At 57.1% G+C, this 13208-nt stretch overlaps 3 protein-coding genes across 11 annotated transcripts in view; 2 read left to right on the top strand and 1 right to left on the bottom strand.

Moving 5' to 3' along the window:
* The window catches only part of CARM1 (coactivator associated arginine methyltransferase 1), a 54948-nt gene extending 48653 nt beyond the window's left edge, over positions 1–6295 (top strand). For 2 of the 4 annotated variants that reach the window (XM_033200110.1, XM_033200113.1), the window contains 6 exons: positions 3145–3230; positions 3414–3503; positions 3969–4106; positions 4192–4281; positions 4370–4663; positions 5145–6273. In XM_033200110.1, coding sequence (XP_033056001.1) covers positions 3145–3230; positions 3414–3503; positions 3969–4106; positions 4192–4281; positions 4370–4663; positions 5145–5307 — 861 coding nt within the window. In that variant the 3' untranslated portion in view covers positions 5308–6273. Of the gene's footprint in view, positions 1–3144; positions 3231–3413; positions 3504–3968; positions 4107–4191; positions 4282–4369; positions 4664–4910; positions 4980–5144 lie in introns of all 4 variants that reach the window. The other 2 variants (XM_033200111.1, XM_033200112.1) reach the window with 2 other exon arrangements.
* On the bottom strand, positions 5721–11343 carry YIPF2 (Yip1 domain family member 2). Of its 6 annotated transcripts, XM_033200115.1 has the most exons (10): positions 11207–11343; positions 11084–11144; positions 10503–10663; positions 10337–10420; positions 9186–9273; positions 7602–7718; positions 7361–7527; positions 7023–7205; positions 6800–6935; positions 5747–6702 (listed from the first exon to the last, which is right to left on the bottom strand). In XM_033200115.1, exons 2-9 carry the CDS (start codon positions 11112–11114, stop codon positions 6819–6821), a joined length of 948 nt encoding a protein of 315 aa, XP_033056006.1. In that variant the 5' UTR covers positions 11115–11144; positions 11207–11343; the 3' UTR covers positions 5747–6702; positions 6800–6818. The 6 variants fall into 6 exon arrangements, with proteins under 6 accessions (XP_033056008.1, XP_033056011.1, XP_033056006.1 ...); XM_033200117.1 differs by having other exon boundaries at positions 5721–6657; positions 11084–11221; XM_033200120.1 differs by lacking the exon at positions 7602–7718 and having other exon boundaries at positions 5739–6702.
* On the top strand, positions 11066–12909 carry TIMM29 (translocase of inner mitochondrial membrane 29). Its single transcript, XM_033200114.1, has 2 exons — positions 11066–11609; positions 11686–12909. Exons 1-2 carry the CDS (start codon positions 11108–11110, stop codon positions 12372–12374), a joined length of 1191 nt encoding a protein of 396 aa, XP_033056005.1. The 5' UTR covers positions 11066–11107; the 3' UTR covers positions 12375–12909.
* The last annotated feature ends 299 nt before the right edge of the window (positions 12910–13208 follow it).

Raw genomic sequence — 13208 nt, 5'->3', positions numbered from 1 at the left:
AGGTTAGGAGATTGAGACCAACACGGTGAAACCCCGTCTCTACTAAAAATACAAAAAAATTAGCCGGATGTGGTGGCGGGGTCCTATAGTCCCAGCTACTCGGGAGGCTGAGGCAGGAGAATGGCATGAACTCGGAAGGCAGAGGTTGAAGTGAGCCGAGATCGCGCCACTGCACTCCAGCCTGGGCGACAGAGCAAGACTCCGTCTCAAAAAAAAAAAAAAAAAAAAAAAAAAAGATTTGTTTTTTGTAAGTAGCATACAATTGGGTCTTGAGTTTTTTTTTTTAAACAAGATTGAACATTTTTGTCTTTCAGAATATTTAGACCATTTACATTTATAAACTTGTGTGGGTGTAAATCTATGATCTTTTATTTTTCTATTAATCTGACCTGTTTCTTTACTTTTTTGCCTTCCTTTAAAAAAAATAAGTTTCCGGGCTGGGCACAGTGGCTCACGCCTGTAATCCCAACATTTTGGGAGGCCGAGGCAGGTGGATCATGAGATCAGGAGATCGAGACCATTCTGGCTAACAGGATGAAACCCCGTCTCTACTAAAAATAACAAATTAGTCAGGCGTGGTGGAGAAGCCTGTAGTCCCAGCTATTTGGGAGGCTGAGGCAGGAGAATGGTGTGAACCCGGGAGGCGGAGCTTGCAGTGAGCCGAGATCGCGCCACTGCACTCCAGCCTGGGTAACAGAGCGAGACTCTGTCTCAAAATAAAAAAAAAAAAGTTCTGTTTTATTCTGTTTTCCCCCTGCTCTTGATGTTTTTCATGTGTTTTGGGAAACTCTTGGACAATCTTGGATAATATCTCTTTAAACACTACCTCTGCCCCATTCTCTTTGTCCTTCTGGGATTCCGATTATATGTACAGGGGACCTTTTCACCATATCTCAGATGATTCTTATACTCTTTTCTGTCTTTTCCATCCATTTTCTTTTTCTTTTTTTTTTTTGAGACGGAATCTTGCTCTGTTGCCCAGGCTGGAGTGCTGTGGCATGATCTCAGCTCACTGCAACCTCCACTTCCCGGGCTCAAGCAATTCTAAGCCTCCTGAGTAGCTGGGATTACAGGCACTTGCCACTACTCCCAGCTAATTTTTTGTAATTTTAGTAGAGATGGGGTTTTGCTATGTTGGCCAGGCTGGTCTGAAACTCCTGACCTTAGGTGATCCGCCTGCCTCAGCCTCCCAAAATGCTGGGATTACAGACGTGAGCCACCACACACAGCCCCGCCCCCCACTTTTTTTTTTTTTTTTTTTTTTGAGAGAGAGTCTAGCTCTTTCACCCAGGCTGGTGTGTGCAGTGGCGCAGTCTTGGCTTACTGCAACCTCCGCCTCCAGGGTTCAAGCAATTCTCTTGCTTCAGCCTCCTGAGCAGCTGGGACTACAGGCATGCACCACCACACCCGCCTAATTTTTGTAATTTTAGTAGAGATGGGGTTTGGACCATGTTGGCCAGGCTGGTCTTGAATTCCTAACCTCAGGTGATCCACCCACCTTGGCCTCCCAAAGTGCTGGGATCACAGGCATGAGCCACCATGCCCAGCGTGTTCAGTCTTTTGTGATATCACTGGGGAGTGAATGAGTGAAAAAAGCAGGAAATATTTTGGTGGTATTATGAAAATTTTGTGTTATTATGAGGGTGCCTTGGAAGGGACCACAGTTTGAGAAGCGCTGCTTCAGGGTACAGCCCTCGGTACTCTTAATGCAAGCCCAGTGGTGAGCCTCATTACCAATATGCTGCTGAACCACCCGTTAGGTTTTATTGTTGTTTTTTTGAAACAGGGTCTCACTCTGTTCCCCAGGCTGGAGTACAGTGGCTCAATCACTTCATGGCTTACTTCAGCCTCGACCTCCCAGATACAAGTGATCCTCCTGCCTCAGCCTCCCAAGTAGCTGGGACTATGGGAGTGTGCCACCATGCCCAGCCAATTTATTTTTTTGTAGACGTGGGGCCTTCCTGTGTTACCCAGGCTAGTCTTGAACTCCTGACCTCAGGTGATCCACCCGCCTTGGCCTCCCAAAGTGCTGGGATTATAGGTGTAAGCCACTGCACCTGGCCTTAAGCCTCTTATTAGCAGTTTTCTACTTGGTGTCTTAGCCTCTGATGCCCTGTCCCACTTGAAGCTCAGGAGTTGGCCAATTTCACAAGTGCACTGAGTGTGCACCACCCACCTCGCCCTCCTGCACTTATTGCCCTTTGCTTTGACATCACAGCCCCTTGAGTCCAAGCTGCCTTGGTAACCTTGAGCTTCCATTTTGCTTTCCCCACCCAGGGAAGCTGCTGAAAGGTCGAGGTGGCCGTTTTCTGCCCTCCCCATGGGGAAAAGGCAGAGGCCAGAAAGGGCTCCCTCCAGAAACGGCACTTCCCTCCTTTCCAGGAGCTTGATCCGCAAAGTCCTGGCTGCTCTGGTTGGTTACCAGTGCTGCCAACAACTGGTTTATTCTTTTTTTATATTTTATTTGGTTGACATAGTTCATGGCAGGTGTGTTAGTCAGATACAAACGTCGCTGGGAGTGGACAGCAGCAACAGTGTTGTTGTTGATGATGTTTTTAAGAGACAGGGTCTCCCTGTGTTTCCCAGGCTTGATTCACAGTCTTGGGCTTAAGTGATCCTCCTGCCTCAGCCTCCTGAGTAGCTGGAGTTACAGGCATGCAATTCCACACCCGCCTAGCACCTAGTTCTTTAACTTGCTTTTTTGGTTAACTTGCTTAATGATTTAACTTGGAGATCTTTCCCCATCTGTTTATAAAGAGCCTGTTCATTCTTTCTCACGTCTGCATGGTCTTTCATGGGTGAGCCATCATTAGTTTAATTAGATGGTTTCCAGTGTGTCGCTACCACGGACAATCTGTAATTATACATGTAAGTTTGTTGATGTATTCATGTATCTGGAGGTTAAATTCCTGTAGTGCCAAATCTTTTATGTGGATAAACACTTGTCATTTTGAGAGCTGTCACCTAATTGCCCTTGGTGGCGTTGTGCCAGTTCACCCTCCTCGCAGCGTGTCTGAGAAGATCAAGCTAGTTTTAGCTGCACAGCCTAGAAGCCGTGGCCAGACCTGGGGGGAGGGGCAGGGTTCTCCCCTTCTATGTCGGCCTTGGCACCAGATGCCAGGTCACACCTGTTTTCTCTCCTAGGACACATTTGACATCCGGATCCTGATGGCCAAGTCTGTCAAGTACACGGTGAACTTCTTAGAAGCCAAAGAAGGAGATTTGCACAGGTACCGACACCCACACTCCATCCTCCCAGGCCTGCCTCAGGCCGAAGGTCAGGGCCACCGGCATCCTGCCGTCCCAGGGCAGGTGGTGGGCGGGGACCCCGGGCCTCTGCACCTGGCACCCCCTCTTCTCTCTTGGCAGCGCCTGTCTGGCTTCCCCAGCAGCCACTGCCCTTTGCCTTCCAGGATAGAAATCCCATTCAAATTCCACATGCTGCATTCAGGGCTGGTCCATGGCCTGGCTTTCTGGTTTGACGTTGCTTTCATCGGCTCCATGTGAGTGCCGCAGAGCAGCCCGTGCTCCCTCCTCCCCACTCCCAGGGCTTCCTGCAGCTGCAAACTGACTGGGAGGGTGGAACATGGCTCCAGGTTCCACCATCCCTTCCAATGGGAGTGAAAGCCTGTCTCAGAGCAAGAGACTGTTGTGGGTGGGGTGTGTGTGTGGTGTGTGTGTGTCCTGTGTCCTGTGTTCCCAGTGTCTGTCCCTCATGGGCCTGTGTCTGTCTCTTGGCACACGTCAGGGTGAGTAGGGATCTCGTGGCTGCAGGTCCCTCGTGTGCACATGTATGCATGCTCATGTATGTGTCTGGGAATGCCTGGGGGCCAGCCCGTCTCTGCTCCAGGGTCCCAGGGGTCCCTGGCAGAGGGGGCAGGTGCTTGGGGAGGACTCAAGGCATACAAGGTGGTGGCTCCAGTGATGGCGCTGGCCCAGTCAAGTACGTGCCTGTCCCTGCTCCACAGAATGACCGTGTGGCTGTCCACAGCCCCGACAGAGCCCCTGACTCACTGGTACCAGGTGCGGTGCCTGTTCCAGTCACCACTGTTCGCCAAGGCAGGGGACACGCTCTCAGGGACATGTCTGCTTATTGCCAACAAGAGGTGTGACTGCTCCCTGGGGCTGGTGGTGGGGGGCAGGGGTCCATCTGCCCAGCCACTCACGCCGCGGCCTGCACCCTCTCCACAGACAGAGCTATGACATCAGTATTGTGGCCCAGGTGGACCAGACCGGCTCTAAGTCCAGTAACCTCCTGGATCTGAAAAACCCCTTCTTCAGGTAGGAGGGGCACCCTACCTGCAGGGGGTGGGGGCGCCCTGGCCCTGCAGCCCCCTTGCCCCTGCCCATGGCTCTGTCTCTGTCACAGATACACGGGCACGACACCATCACCCCCACCCGGCTCCCACTACACATCTCCCTCGGAAAACATGTGGAACACGGGCAGCACCTACAACCTCAGCAGCGGGATGGCCGTGGCAGGTGAGCAGGGCACACCCCAATGCCCAGCCAACCCGGGAGGCCGCCCTCACCGCAGACCTGGCCCCCGTGCCTCCAGCCCTGACGTTTCCCTCTCTGGGCACAGGGATGCCGACCGCCTACGACCTGAGCAGTGTTATTGCCAGTGGCTCCAGCGTGGGCCACAACAACCTGATTCCTTTAGGTGAGTGTCTCCCAGGGCCAGGGGCAGCAGAGAGCCGTGCCCAGGACTGCCCAGAGGCCGGGAAGGGCCTGTGGCAACCAGGGTCGGCCTGTGCTTGGTCCTTTCGCCTTTTCCTCTTCCAGGGGGCTCTCGGCCGAGGCCCTCCGTCCTCTCTGCCTCGCTCTGCAGCCTGCTGCTGCGCATGGGCTGGGTGGCTGGGGGCGGTGACGCCGTCTCCCTTCCTTCTTTCCTCCCTCTTGCTGCGCAGCCAACACGGGGATTGTCAATCACACCCACTCCCGGATGGGCTCCATAATGAGCACGGGGATTGTCCAAGGTAATGAGGGTGGCGGGGGCAGGGCCCGTGGGGGCCGAGCTAGCGTGTGAGTTGCCATCCTCTGTCCGGCCGCCCGCCTGCCCTCTTGCCCTTTCTCTCTCTCTGACTCTGCCTGGGGGCTGGGTGGGCCAGGGCAGCCCCTCACTGCCATCGCCTGCCCCACAGGGTCCTCCGGCGCCCAGGGCAGCGGTGGTGGCGGCACCAGTGCCCACTATGCAGTCAACAGCCAGTTCACCATGGGCGGCCCTGCCATCTCCATGGCGTCACCCATGTCCATCCCGACCAACACCATGCACTACGGGAGCTAGGGGCCTGCCCCACGGACTGACAGCACCAGGAAACCAAATGATGTCCCCGCCCGCCCCCCCGCTGGGCGGCTTTCCCCCTTGTACTGGAGAAGCCCGAACACCCGGTCACAGCCCTCTTTGCTATGGGAACTGGGACACTTTTTTACACGATGTTGCCGCCATCCCCAACCTAACCCCCACCTCCCAGCCCTGAGCGTGTGTCGCTGCCATATTTTACACAAAATCATGTCGTGGGAGCCCTCGTTCCCCTCCTGCCCGCTCCACCCTGACCTGGGATTGTCATCTGTTGGAACAGGCGCCATGGGGCCTGCCAGCCCTGCCTGCCAGGTCCCTTAGCACCTGTTCCCCTGCCTGTCTCCAGTGGGAAGGTAGCCTGGCCAGGCGGCGCCTCCCCTTCGACGACCAGGCCTTGGTCACAACGGACGTGACATGCTGCTTTTTTTAATTTTATTTTTTTACGAAAAGAACCAGTGTCAATCCGCAGACCCTCTGTGAAGCCAGGCCGGCCGGGCCGAGCCAGCAGCCCCTCTCCCTAGACTCAGAGGCGCCGCGGGGAGGGGTGGCCCCGCCGAGGCTTCAGGGGCCCCCTCCCCACCAAAGGGTTCACCTCACACTTGAATGTACAACCCACCCCACTGTCGGGAAAGCCTCCGTCCTCGGCCCCTGCCTCTTGCTGCTGTCCTGTCCCCGAGCCCCTGCAGTCCCCCCAGCACCCCCCAACCCAGAGTTAGAGCAGGTGGCTGCAGGCCTTGGGCCCGGAGGGAAGGCCACTGCCGGCCACTTGGGGCAGACACAGACACCTCAAAGATCTGTCACGGAAGGCGTCCTTTTTCCTTGTAGCTAATGTTAGGCCTGAGTAGCTCCCCGCCATCCTTGTAGACGCTCCAGTCCCTACTACTGTGACGGCATTTCCGTCCCTCCCCTGCCTGGGAAGGGACCTCGCAGGGACCTCTCCCTCCAGAAAAAAAAAAAAAAGAAAAAATAAACAAGGAAACGTGTTGCAGCACAGGCAGTTTTCTTCTCCTTCTGCTTCCCTGTTTCTGACCCCCCCAAACTCAGATGCTGGAGCTCAGGCCCGGACCCAGGCCCGCCATGTGTGCACCCAGGCAGGAGCGGGTGCTGTCCAGGCTGGAGCGCCCCCTTGGCTCTCTCTCCTGTCCAGGGGAGCCATGGGAGGGAAAGCAGGTGGCCCAGGGGGATATGGGGGCCCCAGCCCTGTCCCAAAGCTCCCTGCTTGGCTGCCCCTCTCCCGCCTTTATATAAATTCTCTGAATCACCTTTGCATAGAAAATAAAAGTGTTTGCTTTGTAAGAAAAGTCTGGAAAGTAGCGGAGTCATCTCAAGGTGTCAAGGGAACCTTCAGTCATCATCTGGGGGGCAGGACAGGCAGAGGGGTTGGTCCACTTAGGTGTTGCCTGAAAGAAAGAATTGTCTGGGAGTGTCCCCAGAACCTCCCACCTTGACTGGGGGTGGGAGAGCAGCCCCCTTAGCCCAGCTGGGAACAGTCCTTACCTGTGGGACCCGGGCCTTTCTAGGAGGGGGCCGTGGACTGTGGCAGGGTAGGGGGCAGCACGATGTTTGAGGGCAGAGATGTGATTTGGGGTGGAGGAGCCACGTTCTCCGGAGGCAGCGACTGGAAGAAGTACAACTGCACAAGACCCCTGGGGTCAGAGGCAGGGCCGGCCCACGCCCCCCCAGCCCCTCAGCCCCACCTGTGGCCACCCCAGACCCGTACCTTACAGCCCACGGCCAGGAGTGCGTGGAGCAGCACAACCGCAGACAGCAGCACCATGGCCACCAGCCTGGTGTCCTCACGGACCACAGGCCAGAGGGTGAATACCAGCCCGGTGGCCGAGAGGCCCAGGGCCAGTGCCCCAAAGAGCCACTGCAGCCAAGGCACAGGGATGAGCCACAGGACCTGGGAGCAACACGGCGGCAGGTGACCATGCCAGTCCCCACAGCCACCACCCACTCCGCACCAGGCCACCCTCACCATCATGGGAATGAGGCAGCAGGTGACCATGCCAGTGTCCCCACACAGCCACCACCCACTCCGTGCCAGGCCACACTCACCACCATGGGGATGAAGACAAAGAGGGAGTAGCCGTAGACGCACACAGTCTCCAGGAAGGTGTAGGGCCCCATGCGCTCCCGGACACCCTTGCGCCACCGCAGAAAACCCCACAGGGCCAGGGGCACCAGCCACGCGTAGCAGTAGATGCTGATGCCTGCCACGGTCACTGGGGGCAAGGTAAGCAGTCACCCCCTGCCCCCCCGGGGCCCTGCCAGGCATCGGGCCTGCCCGCCTGCTTACCCTTGTGGAACTGGGGGCTGTAGTGGATGGAGGGGTCTCTCCTCTGGGCCAGCACCAGCGTCAGGTTGCCAGTGACAGCCAAGACGAAGGCCAACGTGGCACAGATCCAGAAGGGGCCTGAGGATGGGGGGCACAGTCAGAGTCCCGGGCCCTGCACTCCCAGGACAAGCAGACAGATGTGTCCTGACTGAACTGTGCTGAGACCCCAGCCTCTTCTTAAGCACCTTGCCTGACTCACCAGGTCACGGGGGGGCCTCCTGGTGGCTGAGCCCAGTGCTGGCTCTCAGTTCATCCCCCTCCCAGAAACACTCAGGACTGCACACGTTGGTCTGTGTCTCACCTCATTGGTGCCAATTCCTCAACCCCTGTCACCTCCTCTTTGACTGTCTGACCCCTTCAGCCATGGGGAGCAGCCGGGCCCAGTCCTTGGCCCCTTCCATGTCTGCATTCACCCCTGGTGTGACCTCCTTCAAGCCCAGGGCCTTATCCCTCCTCTAGAGCCCAGGGTTCTGCCCTGAGCACTGCAGGCTCCAGTTGAAGCTCCCAGGTGGGCATCTGCGGCTTCACCCATGCCCTGGTGCTCTGCCCTCACTGCCCAGCTGGTCCTGTGGATAAGTGGCAACTCTAGGCAGAAATCCCTAGAGCCTGCCTTGGCTCCTACCCTCCCACTCCCCCACCCCCATCTATCTGGCCGCAAAGCCAGTCGCTTCTACTTCCCCAGCATGTTCCAGAACCCAGTGCCACCCTCCACATCCACAGTCCCCACCATGTGGCCGCCTCCATCCCAGCCTCCTGGCTTCTGCCCTCCCAACCCATGATGACGAGAGGGACCCTGAGAAAACGTAAAGATCCATTCTCGGCCAGGTACAGTGACTCATGCCTTTAATACCAGCACTTAGGGAGGCTGAGGCGGGTGGATCACCTGAGGTCAAGAGTTTGGGACGAGCCTGGCTAACACGGTGAAACTTCATCCCTACTAAAAATATAAAAATTAGCCGGGCATGGTGGTGCGTGCCTGTAATCTCAGCCACTCAGGAGGCTGAAGCAGGAGAATCGCTTGAATGCGGGAGGCGAAGATTGCAGTGAGCTGAGATCACATCACTGCACTCCAGCCTGGGTAACAGAGCGAGACTCTTTTTCCAAAGAAAAAAAAAAAAGATCCCTTCTTGCCACAGCATGTGAGGCCTGTGTGATCCGTCCCCCGACCTATGACCTCCCTGCAGCTCATTTGCTTCAGTGGTAATGCCACCCTGCAGTTCATGCAAGTTCCTGCCATGAAGCTTATGCTGTTTCTGGAACCCTCTTTTCCTAGGTCTCCCCTACCCCTCCTGTTGCCAACAAGGCTCATTCCCTCACCCTGCTCAGGGAGGCCTGCTCTCCTGCACCCTGCAAAACAGCAAGGCTGCTCCTCTTATATGTTCTCTACCCGCCACTCTCTGCAGTCCTTCATGTCTCTGTCTCCCTGAACAGCAGGTAAGTCACACTCTTTGAGTGACTCATTTGTCCTCAGCTGTACACTGGCGTCTGCAGCTCAGGTCACATTTGTTGAGTGATCCATCAAGGAACCGAATGCACCTCACTCACCATACAGATCCGGCCGATTCCGCAGATGGTGCCGCACAAAGTTGTGGCCAGGCCGGGGCAGCAGTGAGCCTTTGATCCGGTTCAGGACCTGGGGGCAAGGCTGAGGTCAAGGATGGAGGCCTGCCAGGAGCTTCTCCCTTGTCCTGAGAGGCTCCTTCCCTGCTGACCTCCATCCTCCTCTCTCCATGCCCCACTTGAAAGAACTCAGCCTTTCCCTCTTTTTTTTTTTTTTTTTTTTTCTTTAGACACAGTCTCACTCTGTCGGCCAGGCTGGATAGAGTGCAGTAACACGATCTCCGCTCACTGCAACCTCTGCTTCCTGGGCTCAAGCAACTCTCCTGGCTCAGCCACCTGAGTAGCTGGAATTACAGGTGTGAGCCACCACGCCTGACTAATTTTTGTATTTTTAGTAGAGACAGGGTTTCGCCATGTTGACCAGGCTGGTCTCGAACTCCTGACCTCAGGTAATATGCCCACCTCAGCCTCCCAAAGTACTAGGATTACAGGTGTGAGCCACCATGCCCAGCCCCATCTTGTTTTTGTTTTGAGACGGAGTCTCGCTCTGTCACCCAGGCTGGAGTGTAGGGGCGCCATCTCAGCTCACTGTGAGCTCCGCCTCCCGGGTTCACGCCATTCTCCTGCCTCAGCCTCCCAAGTAGCAGTGACTACAGGCGCCCGCCACCATGCTCAGATAATTTTTTGTATTTTTAGTAGAGATGGGGTTTCACCGTTTTAGCCAGGATGGTCTTGAACTCCTGAGCTCAGGTGATCTGCCCACCTCGGTCCCCCGAAGTGCTGGGATTACAGGCGGGAGCTACTGCCCCCAGCCCATCTTTGGTCTTCTGCATATGCTGTTCCCTTTGCCTGGAACATACTTCAGCTCCCCTCCCCCATTCCCCGGGGAAGCGTTCCTTCTCCTTTAGGTTTCAGCCAATTCCTCACCTCCACGAGGTCTTTCTCTAACCCACGAGATTGTGTGTGTCCCCTGTGTTCCTACAGTCCTGATCCATAACCAGTCCCACCATAATCCTTTGAGAGCACCACAGTTCCTTCACCAGCACTCGCCATCAACAGCACCCTGCCCAGGGAAAGTGTGGCTGAACCCTGAGCGTAACTCTGAGCCCCACCCCACCTGCCTCCCCAGGCCTGACCTGTGAGGTGTCCACGTCAAAGAAGCTCTGATAGTAGCTGAAAGTCCAGAATCCCGGCTGCTGCTGCTGCTGCTCCTGCAGGAGCTGCACAATGCAGGCATTCAGTGCCTGCCCCGACAGCCTGGATCAGCCGGGGGCTGCACAGAGGCAGGACACAGGGACTCACCGCGGCGTTGTCACTCTCCTCCTCCACCTCATCCTCGGCTCCATAGCTGCCACCTGAGCCCACGGCCACAGCCACGTGCCCTTGTGGGGTCAGCTGATCACTTCTGCTGGTTGTGGCTGCATCTGGGGTCTCAGCCAGAAGATTAGTGGCCTCCTCGAATTCTGTGGAGGAGGGATATGGGACACAAGCACGCTTGAGGGGTGGAAAGAATTCGACTGGGCTCCAGCCAAGTCAATGCTCATCTGGGGGCAGAGGCTCTGCTGAGCCATTGATCTCCCCCAAGGTGGGGCCCAACTTCCTCAGTTTGGAGGCATCCGGAGGGCGTCTGTTCCCTTCCTCCTAAAGTGGAACTGCAACTTAGGGTTGGCCCTGGGATGGGGTCAGGGTCTGGGGACATGAGGCTCGGGTTTGAGGTCTGAGTTCAGGGCGGGGGCGGGGTTCGAGTCAGGGATGGGTCTCACTCCTGGGTCAGGGTTCACAGCCGCCGAGGGTTTGGGGTAGAGAAGTTGGAAGCCGCATGGGGGGGAGGTTCTGGCAAGGGGCAGGAGTAGGAGATCCGGCCTCGTCGTGGCCGCACTCACCGTGGAAGGCCAGGTCGTCAGCCGATGCCATGGTCGTTCAGGGGCGTCTCCGCATCCCTCGCTGAGGACAGAGAGCGGTCAGGCACGCTCCCCCCACGCCGGTCCCTCGGCCCCCAGCCCTACCTGGCGGCCAGCTGCACCCACGGAGGCTTGAACTCGTCGCCCCGTCGCCACAGGTGCGCTCCGCCCCCCTCACCGGAGGCCACCTGGGCCGGCGTGGCTGGGGCTCTCTGCGACTGCGCAGCTTGCCTACCCGTCAGTCTACCCGACCCGGATCGGACAGCAACATCCGGCGCCGGTCCTCTTTCTATCCTTTCCCGTTGGGAAGCCACTTCCGGTAAAGTTGGCGCTTGCGCAGAAGAGCCTCCCGGGCTCTTAACTTCGGGTGTCAAGAGTTTCTTCCCGGAGCAAGGACTCCCAAGACGGAAGAGGATGGCCGCGGCGGCTCTGAGGAGATTTTGGTCCCGGCGCCGCGCAGAGGCGGGCGACGCTGCAGCGGCGAAACCGGGAGTGTGGGCGCGGCTGGGTGAGTAGCGGCGGAAGGCGGCAGGGTGGGTGGCCGCCGCGTCCGGATCACTGTTACCGCGCTCCTCTCCCCTCAGGGTCCTGGGCCCGCGCGCTGCTCCGGGACTACGCCGAGGCCTGCAGGGACGCGGCGGCGGAGGCCAGTGCCCGGCCGGGGCGCGCGGCCGTGTATGTGGGGCTGCTGGGCGGCGCGGCGGCCTGCTTCACGCTGGCGCCGAGCGAGGGTGCTTTCGAGGAGGCGCTGCTGGAGGCGTCGGGGACCCTCCTGCTGCTGGCGCCGGCCACCCGCAACCGCGAGTCCGAAGCCTTCGTGCAGCGGCTGCTCTGGTTGCGGGGCCGTGGCCGCCTGCGCCACGTCAACCTGGGGCTCTGCTCCCTGGTGTACGAGGCGCCCTTCGACGCCCAGGCCAGCCTCTACCAGGCGCGCTGTCGCTACCTGCAGCCCCGCTGGACCGACTTCCCCGGCCGGGTCCTGGACGTGGGCTTCGTGGGTCGCTGGTGGGTGCTGGGGGCCCGGATGCGCGACTGCGACATCAACGACGACGAATTCCTGCACCTGCCGGCGCATTTGCGGGTGGTCGGGCCGCAGCAGCTGCATTCCGAGACCAACGAGCGGCTCTTCGATGAGAAGTACAAGCCTGTCGTGCTCACCGACGATCAGGTGGACCAGGCGCTGTGGGAGGAGCAGGTCTTGCAGAAGGAAAAAAAGGACAGGCTCACCCTGAGCCAGGCGCACTCCCTGGTGCAGGCGGAGGCCCCGAGATGAAACCCTGAGGCCCCCGAGTCCTGGCCAACTGCTTGCCTGGGGGAGTGCGGCTGTGAGCGTCCCTCACCTGCAGAACAACTGAGACAGATGATGTGCAAAGTGTTTTCTCACTGGATTTGCGCAAGTTTGGGGAGCCTTTCTGCCCCCCGTCTTTGTTCTGTATTAGCTGAAGCTAATTCCGAGCCACCTTGGTCCAGGAGTTGGGACAGCAGAACGACTTGACACGTGTTCATCACTGGTAGAGCTGGTCATGAACCTTTTGTATAAGCCTTTTTCATTGGGCCTCAGAGGCCCTCCTTAAGGAGGTACCACACTGGTCAGGTGACTTGCAAACTCTTCTAAGACCACTTAGATTTTCTTTTTAAAGTTTGGGTTGTGGCCTGGCGTGGTGATGCATGTCTGTAATCCCAGCATTTTGCAGATTGAGTCAAGAGGATCACTTGAGGCCAGCCCGAGTAACATAGCAAGACTCCGACGCTACAAAAAAGAATAATAATTAACTAAATAAAATTTGAGCTGAAATGTTTTTATTCTATGATCTATTCTCTCTCGTTTTGTTTTGTTTTTTGTTTGTTTGTTTTTGTTTTGTTTTTTTTTTTTTTGTTTGTTTGTTTGTTTTTTTTTTTTTGTTTGTTTGTTTTTTTTTTTTTTTGAGACGGAGTCTTGCTCTTTCGTCCGGGCTGGAGTGCACTGGCCGGATCTCAGCTCACTGCAAGCTCCGCCTCCCGGGTTTTACGCCATTCTCCTGCCTCAGCCTCCGGAGTAGCTGGGACTACAGGCGCCCGCCACCTCGCCCGGCTAGTTTTTTGTATTTTTAGTAGAGACGGGGTTTCA

Source organism: Trachypithecus francoisi, unplaced genomic scaffold, assembly GCF_009764315.1.
Source record: "Trachypithecus francoisi isolate TF-2019V2 unplaced genomic scaffold, Tfra_2.0 Lachesis_group5, whole genome shotgun sequence".
NCBI lineage: Eukaryota > Metazoa > Chordata > Mammalia > Primates > Cercopithecidae > Trachypithecus > Trachypithecus francoisi.
The sequence above is the reverse complement of the archived record's forward strand: the minus strand, read 5'-3'. Positions and strand labels throughout refer to the sequence as shown.